We start from the raw sequence: 16,126 nt of genomic DNA on the forward strand, positions 1-16,126 counted from the left end.
ATCCTCCCACGTCTCGCCTTTCCTCTTTTTTCTCATCCACCGCTTTGCTCCTGTTCTTCGTCCCTCTCCTCCCTCTTCTGCCTCTTTGAAAGACTAGTGTCTCTTTCTTTCAGCTCCTCTGTTCCCTCACATCTTTCTCTCCTTTCTCTTCTTGGCTATCTCCCGCCCTCTTCCCGCTTTTTCTCTCCTCCAAGGAAGGCGGCTTTGTGGAGGAAGCAGAGTTTGGAATGAAACAAACCAAAGCATCATTCTAACCCTGCCACCAAGCACATCATCACTGGGTGACCTTGGAGAGGTAATTATCACTCCTTTGCCTCCACGCATCCCCAAAAGTTAAAGGAGGCTGTCACTGAATCTCAGGGCTTGGACTGGGCACTCGTCAGAGGCCTGGGCAGTTCCCCTATGAGTCTGCACTTTCGGCTTGCCCAGGCTATGCTCTTCCAGCCCTAACAGGGCTAGCTTCTCCTTGGTGATACCACATTCAGTTCTGTGAGCAAGGTGTGGCCTTGGTGCTTGCTAGTTAGAAAGTTGCAAGGAATAGAACAGATGTCCCAAAGGAACATGTGGAGTCAGATTGGTTGTTTGAGTGCCCCTGAGGGCCTAAGCCCTGTCATACAACATGCTCCTAAGATAAATCTGACCAGTCATGTCTCTGCTTAAAACCCTTCAATGGCTCCTGAGCCCTCAGGATAAATGTCAAGCTCCCTTGTCTGGCATACAGAACTTTCAGGATTTGACTGTCTTAATCTCCAATCTCCTAATAGACTCCTGCACACCTCTGGCCTTTCTTCTGACAGTAACATATTTCCAACTAGTCTTCATCTGGTCAATTCCTAATCATCCTCTTGAGCTCCACTGAGGCCTCATTTTCTCTGGGAAGCTGTTCCTGAACTCCCAAGTTAGCCAGATGGCCACCCTCTTGCTCCCACAACTCTCCTGTGCATACCCTCTATACTGAAGTGACCATCTTATATGTTGTCCCCTATGATGCTAAGATTTAGGAGGACAAGTACCATGTCTCCCCCCATGTTTCTAATAATGTGGGAACTCTATACTGAAATCTAAGAGGGAGATGTTCTATCTGGTAAGGAAGTTAAGATGAAGGTTAAGAGGGGCTAGGACATTGTCATCTCTCTCCTCATCACTAACACATAATCTCATTCATGCTTTTAGGCTGATTAATTTTTGGAAATATGTGGGAGTGGAGATGGGGGAGTAGGGAGTTTTGGCCCACTTGAAGGATTTTCCAATTTTTGGCTGTTTAGGACCTCTTAATCTGATATAGACCAGGAGACCAAATCCCAATATTCAGATGAAAGTGGATAATGGCTTAGAGATACCCTGGAAAGAAGTGCTATGGTGGTTGTATCTTCTCTCTTTGGATGAAAGAGGCAAGATCCTCAGTTAGACCCAGAGACCAGGAGCCCAATGTACAAGTGCAGGGAGCTGCTAAGGAGTTCTGCAGGTCTGATGTGAAGTCTGATGAGTTCTTCTAATTAGAGAATCCTATTGCATGGATAGTCTTTGGATGTCTGGTTTCAAGACTGCATTTCTATGGGGTTAGGTGTAGCACTTCCCTGGATTTGGATCACGCAAAAATTGGAAGAGGGTTTGCATAATCTTTTCACTGCTTCCCAGCAGTCTCTTCAGGTCTGCAGGGAATCCTGGGCTCCATTCTAGAAAACAGGCAGGAAATTTCAGTAGTCAGTCTGCAAGGAGAAAACCCATCCCCCTGTCCTTTTCCTACACACTCTCACTTTCAGGTAATTGTAAATATCCTAGCAACCTCTATCATCTCTTGCAGGAGGAGAGGCACCTGGAGAGGGAAGACTGATGTGGGCATCTAGCCTTTAGGCTTCTTAGTATTTCTAAGGCAAACAGGAAAGGCTTCAGCTTCCTGTCACTGTTGATGTGGACTAACCAGTGTGATTAGCTTTGTTGGTAGTTAAAGAGTGTCCAAGGCTTAGTATGAGAGGCAGAGCTGCAAGTCACAGCCTGATAGTCTAGGGCATAAGAGATAGTGAAAGGGGGGCGGGGGGAAGGCAGAAAACTGTACTTGAACAATTACAATAAAAAAAGAATTACGGGTGATATTTTTTTAAAAGATAATGAAAGGCAGTGAAAATCAAAACTGAACTGGAGGTGAGGACACCTGGGTTAGTCTCTCTGCTCTGCCAGTAAAAAGTTATGCAAACGTGGGATCCATCTTTCCACTCTTGGACTCAGTTTCCTGTTGTATAAAATAAAGAGACCTGAATTAGATACTCAAGGTTTCTGCCACCTCTCAGTTTTTCTATTTCTACATGATAGGAATGGGGCACAAGACACAGAAACAGCTGGAATGGAACAGACATATCCATGAAAAGCCAGACAGGACAGTGGGGAGAGTGTGCGAGGAGAGGATGGAATAAATTGTGGGACTGGGCCTAGTATGGAGGGAACCCATACTCGTGTTGAAATGTTCCCTTAAAGGGCACGATTTTAGTCTAGGTGACTTTGATAGAAAGTGGCCTGGGCAGGGCAGGGATAAGGGAGTAGAGTCGCCCGCTCTGGGTCTCAAAATGTACCCCGCCCCCTTTCCAGCAAATCGTGGCTTTCCTCCCCATGATGCCCAGCAGATACTGCCAAATTGCGTTGCAACCGAACTCTAGTTAACTCCACCTCTCCAACCACCCAGCACAATATCTCCTCTTTTATTGGCTTTTATTATTGTCACTCAGAGAGTCCTTGTATCCATTGGTTGTCTCCTACCTACACTTTTCTTTCGCTTGTAACCTCACCGCTTTAGGCACAACCCACCTCTCGAAGCCAATTTTCTTTCTTCGATTGGATAGCTGGAATGCCACTTTTCACGGCGCAAAGTTATGATTGGCTGTGCGCGGCAAGGCTCGCGCAGTTACCAGGCAGCGGGATAGACTGAGGCTAGTTACCACGTCAGTGAGCTGACAGGGAAGGTAGCCGGCTCCACCATCGTTCTGGCCGAGTCTTACCGGCCTCTGTGCGGCCCCTGACTACAGCCTCAACTTTCAGGAAAAGGATTACTTCCTTTTTCCCATCTGCCATCACAGCCAGGGGTGCCGCTTAGAGACGCCTTCGGGGCCCGGGCCTGGGCTGGACATGAGCAGCGGCTGCGGGTCCTGGGACTAGGCCCCGCCATTTTGGATCCGCTGACAGGTCAGCGAAGTCTCTTCTGAGTTCCAGGGTAGTGAAGGCCGCTCTGACATCGTGGTAGGGAGTAAGGGGAGGAGGACCTTTAAATCGGACGAGCCGGGGTGGGTTAAGTGCGCAGCGGCAGGGTTAAGACGAGGGAGAGATTGTTGTGGAAGGGCAACTGGGAGGAATGTAGGGGGCAAAGGTCAGGCCCCTGTCGCAGGTGGGGCGACTTAAGCTTTGATTTCTGATCCCTTGCAGATACCCGAATCCTTTTTCCTATGTTCCCAGACTTAACCTAACCTTTAGCTCCTTCCTTCCTGAGTTTTTTGCACTCTAAAGAGCATTGTGCAGTATCTGCTTTTCAGGGTTGATTTTTAGACCTTAGATATGAAGGTCTCTTCAGATTGTGTACAGCGTCCACTTCTGTGTGACTGTCACATTAACTCAGCCAAACTGCTTCATTAATATTGGGTGATGAACTCGTGCAACGTAGACTCCGGTAGTGAGGAGAGGTGTGCAGGGATTGAGGCTAGCAGTGTGGGGACCTGGGCTCTGAGAGGCCTTCTTCCCATAGGGCGGCTCAAATGCCAGTCTGGGTCTGTGTATGAGCTTGTTTCTTCTTTTACACAATCTGTTTTACAGATATTGGCTCCTGGTGTATATTTTTGATTAGCATTTTCTCCCCTGGTCTTCTCACTTGGCCTAAAGAGATGAGGGTCAATCATAAGGAAGTCAGTCTTTGATGACATATTTGGTGGAAAGCAGAGAGGGATTTGAAGAGTGGTGAAGTTTAGTGCTGTTGGCCTGTTATTTTTAGTGGGTAAGAAGAGTCATAAGAGATGTTCAGGCAGTTTAAAAGTGTAGGGTCAGGACAGCAGAGTGAATGATGGAACATAACCCCCAAAAGTATAGTTTATGGCACTGTGATGACATATGATAAATTGATGTATTGTAAACCTTAAAGTACCCCAAGGGTAAAGAGTAACTTAGAAATGAGTAATAGTGTATATGCACAACATAAAAATTTGTGTGCCTTTTAACATTTTTTTATTGATTGATTAATTTTAGAGAGAAAGTGAGAAACATCAATTCATTGTTCCACTTAATTATGCATTCATTGGTTGATACTTGTATGTGCCCTGACTGGGGATTGAACCTGCAACCTTGCCATATTGGGGACAGTGCTTTAACCAACTGAGCTATCCAGACAGGGAAGAAATTTGTATGCCTTTAATTCAGGTACCCAGGGCACCGCTGTGGGCCTCGTGGTGGATACAATGGAAAAGGTCTGTTTTGGGATTGCTCAGTTCAGCTTACTCCTTAAAAGCAGTAGCATATACTGGTATGTGCAGTGGCCTAGATAGAGGATGTAGTAGGGATAAAGCCGTATCAGTCTAATGCCTTTCAGCATATAGTGGACACTCAGTAAATGTTATCTGTACCTAGTATTAGTTTGAGTATATGATCCTAAGTTGTGATATGGTTCTGCTCCTGACAGTCAGTACTTGTGCATGGTGAGGTGTAGTACCAAGGAGTCAAACCTCATTGCGTCAGAAGGGAAAGCTATCTAGAATCCAGAGTGACTGAACTGTATTTCTACCTAATGCTTGCTCCCCTGCTGAAATTGTGTGTGTGTGTTGGGATAACATTTATTAACTTAAAATAAGTGGGATGGGAATGGTATAGGCAACTGTTTGCATTTTAAGTTGATGATATAAGTTGCAGAATTTTCAAAAAAGTAGTTGAAAGTGGCTAATGAAATGACATAGCCCAGGAAGTATCTAGTGTGATGGGGCAGCCCTGCTCATCGGGTTGATATACCCTGTTAAGCCCTGTTGAGTTGAAAGATTTTCCCTTTTTTTACTTAAAAAAAAAGTCATTTTCTATATAGGAATAGTTTTTCACCCCTATCCCCACCCCAAATCAGAAAATGTGTACTTTTTCAAGACTTGGGTTTGAGCTTTTTTTAAAGGTGGCTGGTAGACTGTATGTGCTAATCTTAAAGTGATGCTCATTGGCACAGTGGGAACTCAGGTTGCAGACACTTCTCATGAGTAGCTGGGCACCAATCCTAGTTCAACTTGTAGTTCTCAGAGTTCCACTGCTATTTCACTTTCTTGTGTTTCAGAAGGCAGAATGACTACCACTTTTAGGCAATAACTTCATGGACAAGGTACTTAGACCAGCTACTGTGGACAGCTAGAGTGGAAAAAGACACAGTCCCTGCTTTTGAGGACACACTCAACATTAATATGGTACTCAGTGGAAAGACTATTGTAGCCTCTATATACCACTTCTGTTGCTTGATCACAGTCTGTTCCTGTAGTGTGACAAACATTCCTGGTGTGACAAATTAGAATGATGATGTTATTGGGGTGTTGGTAGGGCTGAATTGAAGGACAGGGAAGGTTTATTTTACCCTCAGGCTGGAAGAGCTATGTAAATGTAATTGGCAGCTGTTCAGCTATTATCGTTCCTCTTTTCTGTCAGTATGTCCAACAGTAATTGTTTAATTAAATGAAAATATAATAGAGCAGATTTGGAGTCCCGATTGTAGTGGAAGTAAGTGATCATGGGAGTAATGATTTGCTGCCACTATATAAACCAGGATTACAAACTCAAATGCCCGAGTACCAAGCAGGTAAATGATGGAAGTGAGCCAGGTAAGAATGTATTAGGATGTAATGGGGACTGCAGTGGTACTGGAATGTGGACACAGTATGCCCAGTTTTCCTGTTTTTGAGAAGAAATAGGAAATTCAGATCATTGGGTTTGAAATTGTTGGCAACTAGTTACTTTTTTAAAAAACCTTTGCAGGTGGAACAAAATATGTCTGTGGACTGGATTTTGCCCCATGACAGTGGATGATGACCCCTGATATACAAGATGGGCAGGACTTGTGAGACTGCAGTCCTCATTATATACTCACTCAGACTAACTTGTTATCTTTGTCCTCCTCAGTCACCCTCATACCGTGGGTGCCCTGAGTACTTAAGAGATGAGTGAGAGAAGCCTTGTTTTACTTTTCATCTTCTACCTGGCAGAAGGGACATCTTTGAACAGTTTTGGCCATATCTTACTGACTCACCTTGCAATATAGTTCTTGGGATAAACTCAGAATCTCTAGAAGGAGAAGGTGCCGTGGCAGAGGTGAGGTACATTGGTTACCTGATTATCAGGTTTGGGAGGATTTTCCAGTCCTGTTCTGTCAGGGCACCAGCTTTTTTCCTGGATTGACTTTCTGTTTCCTCCACCCTTTGTGTAAATTTCTTGAGCCCAGTAAGTTTCCTAGTACAGTAATTCTTGGTTACTTTCAATAAAGCGCAACTATGGTGTGTTCTTTGGCCAGCTCTGGAAACCTTGTAAACTCTGCATCTTTAGTGTTCCTCTGGAACGTTTGAGAAATGGAGTGAAGATAAACCTTGGAAGGGCTAGTTGAGGGTTGTTCAGCTCCCTGGTACCTTCTACCCTCTCAGAAAACCCATCAGTGTTCTGTTGGTTTGCAGAGCTCTATACTAGACACAAAATCATATGAAAAAGAAAAAAAAAACCTTGAGTCTTTGCCTTTGGAAAATCTAATATCTAATTTGTTAAGGACAGCTTTTAAAAGCAATTAAGGAAAAAATTAGCTTAAATAATGGTATACTAATGACAGCTAGAACCAAAGAAAATAATATAGAAACATGTGTGAAGAATTGACAATAACGTAAAGAATTATATACAGGGTCAGCACAAATAATACCTTTGTTTTTATTGCAAAATCTTTTATTACACCCTGGCTGGTATAACTCAGTGGATTGAGCACTGGTCTGTGAACCAAAGGGTCTCCAGTTCGATTCCCAGTCAGGGTACATGCCTGGGTTACTGGCCAGGTCCCCAGTGTGGGGGCACATGAGAGGCAATCACACATTGATGTTTCCGTCACTCTTTTTCTCTCTCCCTTCCCCTCTCTCTAAAAATAAGTTAAAAATCTTAAAAAAATAAATAAAAATACTATTAAAAATAAATAAACAAAAAGAAGGAACTTCTTAGACTATTTTATATATACAAAGAACATGAAGTCTGTTCAGAAATTATCCAGTCATTTAATATGAAAAATAGAGACATTTGTTGTAGAAGATACCAGATACAAGAAGCATGGTACATAGGACAATGACACCTCAGTTCCCTTCAAAGCAGATACCTCAGGACCTCACACAGTTCTCCCTATCTCCATGAGCTGCCCTGTCATATTTTCTTGAATTTCACTGATGGTCTGAAATCTCTTCCCTTTCAAAGGTGATTTTAGTTTTGGGAAAAGCCAGTAGTCTCAGGGTGACAAATCTAGGCTTTAGGGGAGCTGAGTCACCTGGGTGATTTGATGTTTTGCCAAAAAACTCTACGTGAGATGTGATGCATTAGAGGGCGCATTGGTGTGATGAAGCTGCCAATCATCAGTTGCCCATAGCTGCAGCCTTCTGAATGAATCATCTGAATGGTTTCCACTGAAGAATGTTCAAGCTCAGTGCAAAATTTGATGCAGATTTCATTTATTTATCTTTAGAGGGGAAGGGAAGGAGAGAGGGAGAGAAATGTCAATGTATGGTTGCCTTTTGTGTGTCCCCTGCTGGGAACTGGCCTGCAACCCAGGCATGTGCCCTGACTGGGAATCTAACCACGATCCTTGGGTTCACAGGCCCGTGCTCAATCCACTGAGCTACGCCAGCCAGGGCTGATGCAGATTTGTTATTCCACTCACTCACTTTGAATACGACAGCCAAATAGTACACAGGCTTACTCAGTGGCATCTATGGCCCCCACTGATTAGAACAGTGCAGTTGTCATTGTTCACGCTTGCACATTGCAGTCCACTCTCCTTGACTGCAGGTTATATTGATGTTGCACACACCATTGTTGTTATACTAACAATGGCTGTACTTTTTCCGGACAGACCTTGTATATATAGCATACATGGGGCATCAGTATCCTCCACTCAGCTTAAAAAATATCACCCAAACTGAGGCCACCTGTATGCCCTTTCCTGACAGTCACACCCCTCTCCCCCAGCCACTATTCTAAATTTTTGTGAGTTTCACTGGGGTATAGTCTTGGCAGTGTTATTGCTGAAGTATAGGATATGAAGTTTTTCAACTTTGCAAGATAATTCCAAATTACTATCCATGAGTTATATCAAAATTTACATACTTACCAGCCACTTGGTCTGCATTTTTACCAATTCTTAGTACTGTCATATTAAAATTTTTATGCATTTTGGGAGTGTAAAATGGTAGTTCATTTTATAATCTTATTTTGTAATTTTCTTGGTTATTAATGAAGCTCATAATATTTTTATTTATTTATTTGCTGTTTGTATTTCCTTATTCTGTAAAATGCCTATTCATGTTTCTTGCCAGTCTTGGGGGGCGGTTTATATATCTATTCTTTTTTTTTTTTAAGATTTTATTTATTTATTTTTAGAGAGAGGGGAAGGGAGGGAAAAAGAGAGGGAGAGAAACATCAATGTGTGGTTGCCTCTCATGTACCTACAGCTGGGGATCTGGCCCTCAATCCAGGCATGTGCCCTGACTGGAATTAAACTGGCGACCCTTTGGTTTGCAGGTATGCTCAGTCCACTGAGCCATATCAGCCAGGACTATATATCTATTCTTGTAGTTTAGTAGATGTTATTTTATGTTTTGAATATTGCTTCTTTATTAGTGATATGTGTTACAAATATTTTCTCCCAGTTTGTAATTTATGTTTTCCCTCTTTTGAATAAGTGTCTTTAATTTAAAAAAAAATCCTCACCTGAGGATATGTTTATGGATTTGAGAGAGAAGAGGAGAGAAAGAAACATTGATGTGAGAGAGAAATACTGATTGGTTGTACATTGGAGACTGAACCGTAACCTGGGTATGTGCCCTGACCAGGATTGAACCCACAACCTTTTATTGTACAGAACCAACCAACTGAGCCTCCAGTCAGGACTAAACGTCTTTAATTTTAACATGGCTTAATTTACCAAATTTTTAAATGGGTTGTGTTTTTTGTATCCTGTTTAGGTACTTTTCCCCTATGCTGAGATTATGAAAATGTTCTTAAATATTATCTTCTAAAAGTTTTCAAGTTTTGTGGGGGTTTTTTTTGTGTGTGTGTGTTTAAGTCTTTAGTTCATTTGAAATAGAATTTTTGGTATTCCATGAAGTAAGGGTCCACTTTATTGTTTCTGTTTCTCCTGCTTTTATTTAGATCTAGAGGGAGTTGCCAGTTGCTATAGTAGCTCCTCTTTCGATCCTCTTGGGATGAATAACAGGGATGCTGCAAAGCATCATTCTGAGTGCTACAGATCCAGCTTTAAACAGACAGGTCTTTCAAAGGATACAGGAGTATGTTGCTCAGAGTCTCTGGGTCAAGGGCTTTATCTGACTGGGGATGTTAGTGTGTATTTTTTTGTTGTTCCTTCTCATGTTATATCTGGTACAAGAGAAACCTTAAGTTCTTTTCTGCCACACTTATATGTGGTCTCCACAGGTCTTTGTGACCTTGTGAGGAGGGTTTCTGAGCCATCAGGTACCTGACAGGAAGTGGTTCATCAGAGCTTCCCATTTGAAGCTGAAGAACTGATTCCTTTGGAAGATTCCCTGGGTGAAGAGACAAGTGTTCAGAGGCTGGAAGGAGATTAGGCAGCTCTGCATAGTCTTTGAAAATAATTCCTTTTTTATTCCCTAGCTGTTTTTTTTTCCCCTAAGAAAAGAAGTTTAATACAATATTTTTTTGCTTAGATCTTTGCTAGCTTAGAAAGTTGTTAGCTTTTGGTGCCTAATGAATTTTGATCAAATGTTAGGTTGATTATTTCATTTGGAATCCCAGTTCAAAATTTATCCTCCAGGAAGCTTCCCAAACAGCATGTAGATTTTAATAGTTATCAATTAGTCCCATTAACACTTTGTTTGCAATTTGTAGTACAGTGTTGTTGTTTACTTGTTGCTGTTGTTTTTCAGTATCAGTGTTTTCTCTCATTCTTTTAGTTCTTGAAAGGGAAATTAAGTATTTTTATTTTATAATTCCCTTTCTAGGCTCCCTGAAATATTTTTACCATGAAGTACAATGATATGTATTCAGGGGACCCTGTCTTGTGCAGAATATGCAAATGGGGTAATAACCTTATATTGAAGGACTTCCATAGTTTGTCCCCCACTCGCTATTCTAGTTTTACCTCCAGTACATTAGGAGGTAATGTTCTGCCTTAGGAATAATGTTCCAGCCAGTCTGAAATAATCTTGATCCCCTAAATACACACTGAATTTTCTTACCTGTAAGCCTTTACTCAGGCCATTCTCTCCTTATAATTTCGACTTCCTGAATCCTGTCTTTCATTTGCCTTTGTAGGGCTGCCACCAGAAATAATATTCTTTGCTTCACTCCTGTAACACTATGTGTCACTCATGTATTGATATTACATATGGTAGTTTGTGTGTATATGTATGTGATTTATTTAATCTACTAGATTATAAATTCCTTGTGGGTTGGTCACAATACAGGGACAATTCTGTATGACTGTGCCTAGCATTTTGCTTAGCATGAGCTAAGGAATGTCTGATTGACTGAAGTAAATGTTATTTAATTAACTTTGCTGCTTTTAGTCATTTATAGATAGAATAATGCAACCACTTTTCTAAACAGACTACTCATTTAAAAAATCAGTTAAGGGAGGGAGGTGGGGAGCACTAGGGGGGTGGGCTGGGATGGGAGTAAAAGACAGAAAACTACTTGAATAATAATTAAATTAAAAATGAGTTAATTGAAATTTTAAAATAGGTAGTAGGTAATATATGTATGTGACACAAAATTCAAAAGGTACAAAATATAGAGAAAAGTAAGTCTTCTTATCACCTGTTCTGCAGTTCCCTGGTTCTTTTTTTTTTTTTTTAAAGATTTTATTTATTTTATTTTTAAACAGGGGAAGGGAGAGAAAGAGGGGGGAGAGAAACATCAATGTGTGGTTGCTTCTCAAGTGCCCTGCCATGGGGGACCTGACCTGGAACTAGACAGGTGACCTGACTGGGAATTGAACCATTGACCCTGTGGTTCACAGGCCAGTGCTCAATCCACTGAACTACACTAGCCAGGTCCACAGATCCTTTTTCTGGAGGCAACTGCTGAGTTTCTTAAAAATCCTTCCAGAGATGCAGAGCATACTCATCTTGCCTAAATAATTTAAGGATGAGGGATACTAGAGATTTTTATCTTTACTGATGCTTTTAATTATTTTCAAATTTCTTTTTCTTCTCAGTTCCCCTCCTCCTCAGAAGAAAAGTTGTATATTCTCATCTTTGAATCTTCTCAGGAAGAGAACATTGTTGTATGTCTAGACCATTTGGAAAGCAGATTGTTTTCTGAGACTAAGCTAGTTATTTATTTAAATTGTCATTAAAATAAATTTTGTCTTGCCTTGGTTGGGTGGCTCAGTTGGTTGGAGCATCGTTCTGTACACCAAAGGGTTGTGGGGTTTGATTCCTGATCAGGGCATGTGAGCGAGACAGCCGATTGATGTTTCTTTCTCAAATCAATATAACTTGTCCTCAGGTGAGGATTAAAATAAATAAATGAATAAAATAAATTTTGTCTTATGTTGGATTCCTTTATGGATTGGGGGAGGTTTTATGAGCCTGGACAAAATTTGTATGAGTTCTGTTTTCCTTTTATTATAGTATTTTTCATACTTCTCTTTCTGGGGGCCTTGTCTTGTGCAAAATATGTTATTGGAGCTACTTGGATTCATTTTTTTTAAAGATTTTATTTATTTATTTTCAGAGAGAGGGAAGGGATGGAGAAAGAGAGGGAGCAAAACATCAATTTGTGGTTGCCTCTCATGCGCCCTCCACAGGGGACCCTGCCAGCAACCCAGGCACGTGCCCTGACTGAAAATCAAACAGGTGACTCTTTGGTTTGAAGGCCAGCATTCAATCCACTGAGCCACACCAACCAGGGCAGGATTCATTTTTTTCTGTGTATCTCTGGTTTAGTTTTCTTTTAGGTCCCACTGAATTCTGTAAATGCTTTATGGGCAGAAATGTACGGTAATACATTCTGGTAAAAAAAATTAAAATATTATAGATAAGGCTAGAATATTCTCTGATTATACCCAGATTTCAAAATACCTTCTCTAAAGATAACTATGGTTATTGAGGTTGGGGTACATTCTCCTAGACCTTTTATTCTGCTTATATATCTATATATACCTGTATAAAATATATTAAGTTCACTTAACAACATGGGTGACTCACAGGCATGTTTCCAGGGAAAAGGGCAAATCGCAGAATATTTACAATATATTAGTCACATATAGTATAAAAATGCAGGGCAGTACTATATATTGTTTAAAGATACATGCCGAGGAAGTAAAAGTATACAACAACATAAAAGTTTATTAACATCAGATTTAGAATAGTGAATGAAAGAGAGGAGATGATTAGGGAGGACACACAGAAACTTCTGTTGTACTGTTCTTAAACTGAATACTAGCCTTTAGATTACTCTTTATATCTCACTGTATGTAACGTATTGCATTTAAAAATTTTTTAAAGATTTTATTTATTTATTTTCAGACAGAGGGGGAGGGAAGGAGAAAGAAAGGGAGAGAAATATCAATGTGTGGTTGTCTCTCATGTGTCCCCCACTGGGGAGCTGGCCAGCAAAATAGGCATTTGCCCTGACTGGGAATCAAACTAGTGACCCTTTGGTTCATAGGCTGGCACTCAGTCCACTGAACCACACCAGCCGGGCCTGCATTTAAAATTTTTTATTTTATATTTTAATTTTTATATATTGATTTGAGAGGGGTATTAGAGAGAGAGAAAGGGGAACATTGATTTGTTGTTCCACTTATTTATGCATTCATTGGTTGATTCTTGTATGTGTCCCGACTAGGGATCAAACCTGCGATCTCGATGTATCAAGACAATGAATGTTCTAAGCAACTGAGCTACCTAGCCAGGGCAATATTGAAAAAATATATATATATGTGTGTGTGCATGCACGTGTGTTTAAGACAAATTAAGTATAAATCAGTAGCAAAGTGTTTTTTTCTTTAAAGACTTATTTTTTTTTAAGGAATAGTTTCTTTTTTTAAATTTTATTTATTTATCTTTAGAAGGGAAGGGAACAAGAGAAGGAGAGAAATATCAATATATGGTTGCTTCTTGTGCATCCCCTGCTGGGAACTGGCCCCTGCTGGGAACTGGCCCCTGCTGGGAACTGGCCTGCAACCCAGGCATGTGCCCTGACAGGGAATCAAACCTTCATCTTTTGGTTCGCAGGCCGGTGCTCAATCCACTGAGCTATACCAGCCAGGAAGACTTTGTTTATTTTTTAGAGAAAGGAGAAGGGAGGGAGAGAGGGAAAGAAACATTGATCAGTTGCCTCTTTCACACGTCCATCTGGGGACCTGGCCTGCAACCCAGGCATGTGCCTTGACTGGGAATCGAACTGATGACCTTTCAGTTCTCAGGCTGGCACTCAACCCACTGAGCCACACCAGTCAGGATAACATTGAATACTTTTAAAACTAAAAATCTAGGGAGAAGGGGACAGTGGAGCAAAAATGGGGACATCCGCAATACTGTCAACAATAAAAATAAAGAAATAAAGAAAAAAACCAAAATCTAGCCTTTTCTGCAAGAGGGTTTGTTTTTACATTAGTGGTCATACAATGTGTCTGACTGCTTTTTCCATGTCTTATTTGTTTTGTATCCTTAGCATTCTGAAAGATGTTTTATGTATAGTCGTTTCTGGAATTCTTTCACTTACCCTAATAGCCATACTATTTAACTTTCCTTTAGCCAGATCTAAATGTTTGTCTAACTGTATATACCACCACCCCTCTTTTTTCCCCCTTACTTTTTAAACAAATTTTGTCCTTCTGAGGAGGGGTTCTAAATAATGGAAAGTGGTTAGTTGGTTTTACATGCTTCTAGGGTTTCCCTATGCCAAGAAGAAATTAAATATATATATATTTCACCTGGGGAGAGAATTAAATCTTTTCTAAGTGCCGTTCTAGGCATCAAAGAAAATGGTAGTTAAGTGGTAATTAAGTTGGGAGCACTTAAAATGCTAAAATAGTTTTTCAGCTTCTCTTCAGAAATTCATATAGAAGTAGTTTTAAATAGAATCTACATTTCAGTCTGCTTGTTAGAGATTTCCTGCTAAAAGCAAATTAACTTGACTTTTCAGGACTTTTCAAAGGTTGTATCACTGCTGCTGTCCAGTTTTATGGAGCTGATTTGGCAGAATTGATATAGTCTGTAAGTTGACATTGTAACCATGGTTCCAATCTAAGGCTATTTTTCTAACAGCCTTCATTTTTTTTAGCTTGAACCTTCATTATTTATTGAATGGATAAAGAAGAATAAAGGAAGATCTGAAATATTGATAATATATCTTTAAAACACAGATGTATCTGCATACCTAATGGCATCATAGGAGAGATTTTTGGGGACAATTAACTTTGAAGAATTTGACATGTTTTACTAGAGATTGTTGAGGTGCCTTTGAGAAGTTGTCTGGATTGATGCTTTTTGAATTACATCTTAAACTTTCAGAAATCTTGGTACTGAAAAGTTAAATTGTAATTCTAAACTTACCAGCTACAAATTTAAGTTTGGATATGTTCTGGGTAAGCAAATATTAACTAGACTTTTTCTTAACTGTTTTGGTAGGTTTGCCAGGATGGTGGATAAGAATATTTACATCATTCAAGGGGAGATTAACATAGTGGTTGGGGCCATCAAACGAAATGCCCGATGGAGCACCCACACTCCATTGGTAAGTGGGGAATGGGCAGAAGGCTTGGTCACTGATTCGTGCATGGTTAAAACAGTAATCAATTTCCTAGTAATAATCAGAATAGTAGGAAATCAGAGTTGTTCTTGATTTCAAGGACCCTTGTGTTTTATTCCAACTAGTGTCAAATTTACAGGCTGCCTTTTTTCCTCTAAGAACCAAAAGATGAAACCATTCTTTTCTTTATTTTTAAAGCAGTTTTTTAAAATTTGATTTATAGGGGTGTGAGGAAAGAGTGAGAGAGAGAGAGAAATATTGCTTTGTTGTTCCACTTATTTATATATTCATTGGTTAATTCTTGTTTGTGTGCTGACTGGGGATCAAACCTGCAACCTTGGCATAGTGGGACCAACACTCTAACCAGCTGAGCTGAGCTACCTGGTCAGGGCCTGATACAATTCTTCTAACTGTTCTTGTAACACAACTTAAGCTAGTGTTTGGGACCTCTTTTTTTTTTTTTTTAAGATTTTATTTATTTATCTTTAGAGGGGAAGGGAAGGAGAAAGGGAGAGAAACATCAATGTATGGTTGCCTTTTTGTGCGTCCCCTGCTGGGAACTGGCCTGCAGGGAATCGGCCTGCAACCCTGGCATGTGCCCTGACTGGGAATTGAACTGCGATTGTCTGGTTCTCAGGCCCACGCTCAATCCACTGAGCTACACCAGCCAGGCACTGGGACCTCTTTAAAATGCCTAAAAATGGCAGAAAGATTTCTTATGTTTTAATTCCCTAGGGCTGTCTAATTCATTTAAGTTAGTTTAGTTATTTATACATGGAGTATGCTTGGTGATGGTATTCCTTGGGAGTTCAGCAAGCTTCTGTATTATAGTGTAGGCCATATCTTGCCAGTCAGATGAATAAGAAATTTACCTGCTATAAAGGTGGCTTCTTTGTTGTATACATATGTTCCAGGATATTTTTTGCGCAGTTGTACAAAAACACTTTTTGGCACAATTGTAAAAAACAAATTTAGACATTTCCAACCTAGCATTTAGAAATTTCTCATGTTCATTTATAAAAATAGATTGTTTTAGAAGTAAGGTGGTGTTAGGAATTGTCTTTGAAGTGAATACATGTGATTATATAATGAGTACGAAGAAGAAGAAGAAGAAGAGTATAGAATAGCACACATGTCTTAGTCTGTTTGGGATGCT

The 16,126-nt window shown here is 40.4% G+C and overlaps 1 protein-coding gene across 9 annotated transcripts in view; it reads left to right on the forward strand.

Moving 5' to 3' along the window:
• Positions 1-2,922: 2,922 nt before the first annotated feature.
• Positions 2,923-16,126, forward strand: part of GBF1 (golgi brefeldin A resistant guanine nucleotide exchange factor 1) — a 125,086-nt gene continuing 111,882 nt past the window's right edge. For 8 of the 9 annotated variants that reach the window (XM_053668584.1, XM_037159437.2, XM_037159441.2 and 5 more), the window contains exons 1-2: positions 2,923-3,174; positions 14,850-14,955. In XM_053668584.1, the coding sequence (XP_053524559.1) occupies positions 14,860-14,955 (96 nt within the window). In that variant the 5' untranslated portion in view covers positions 2,923-3,174; positions 14,850-14,859. Of the gene's footprint in view, positions 3,175-14,380; positions 14,436-14,849; positions 14,956-16,126 lie in introns of those variants that run through there. The other variant, XM_037159438.2, reaches the window with a different exon arrangement.

This window comes from Artibeus jamaicensis, unplaced genomic scaffold, assembly GCF_021234435.1.
Source record: "Artibeus jamaicensis isolate MK-2021 breed Jamaican fruit bat unplaced genomic scaffold, CSHL_Jam_final contig_490, whole genome shotgun sequence".
Taxonomy (NCBI): domain Eukaryota; kingdom Metazoa; phylum Chordata; class Mammalia; order Chiroptera; family Phyllostomidae; genus Artibeus; species Artibeus jamaicensis.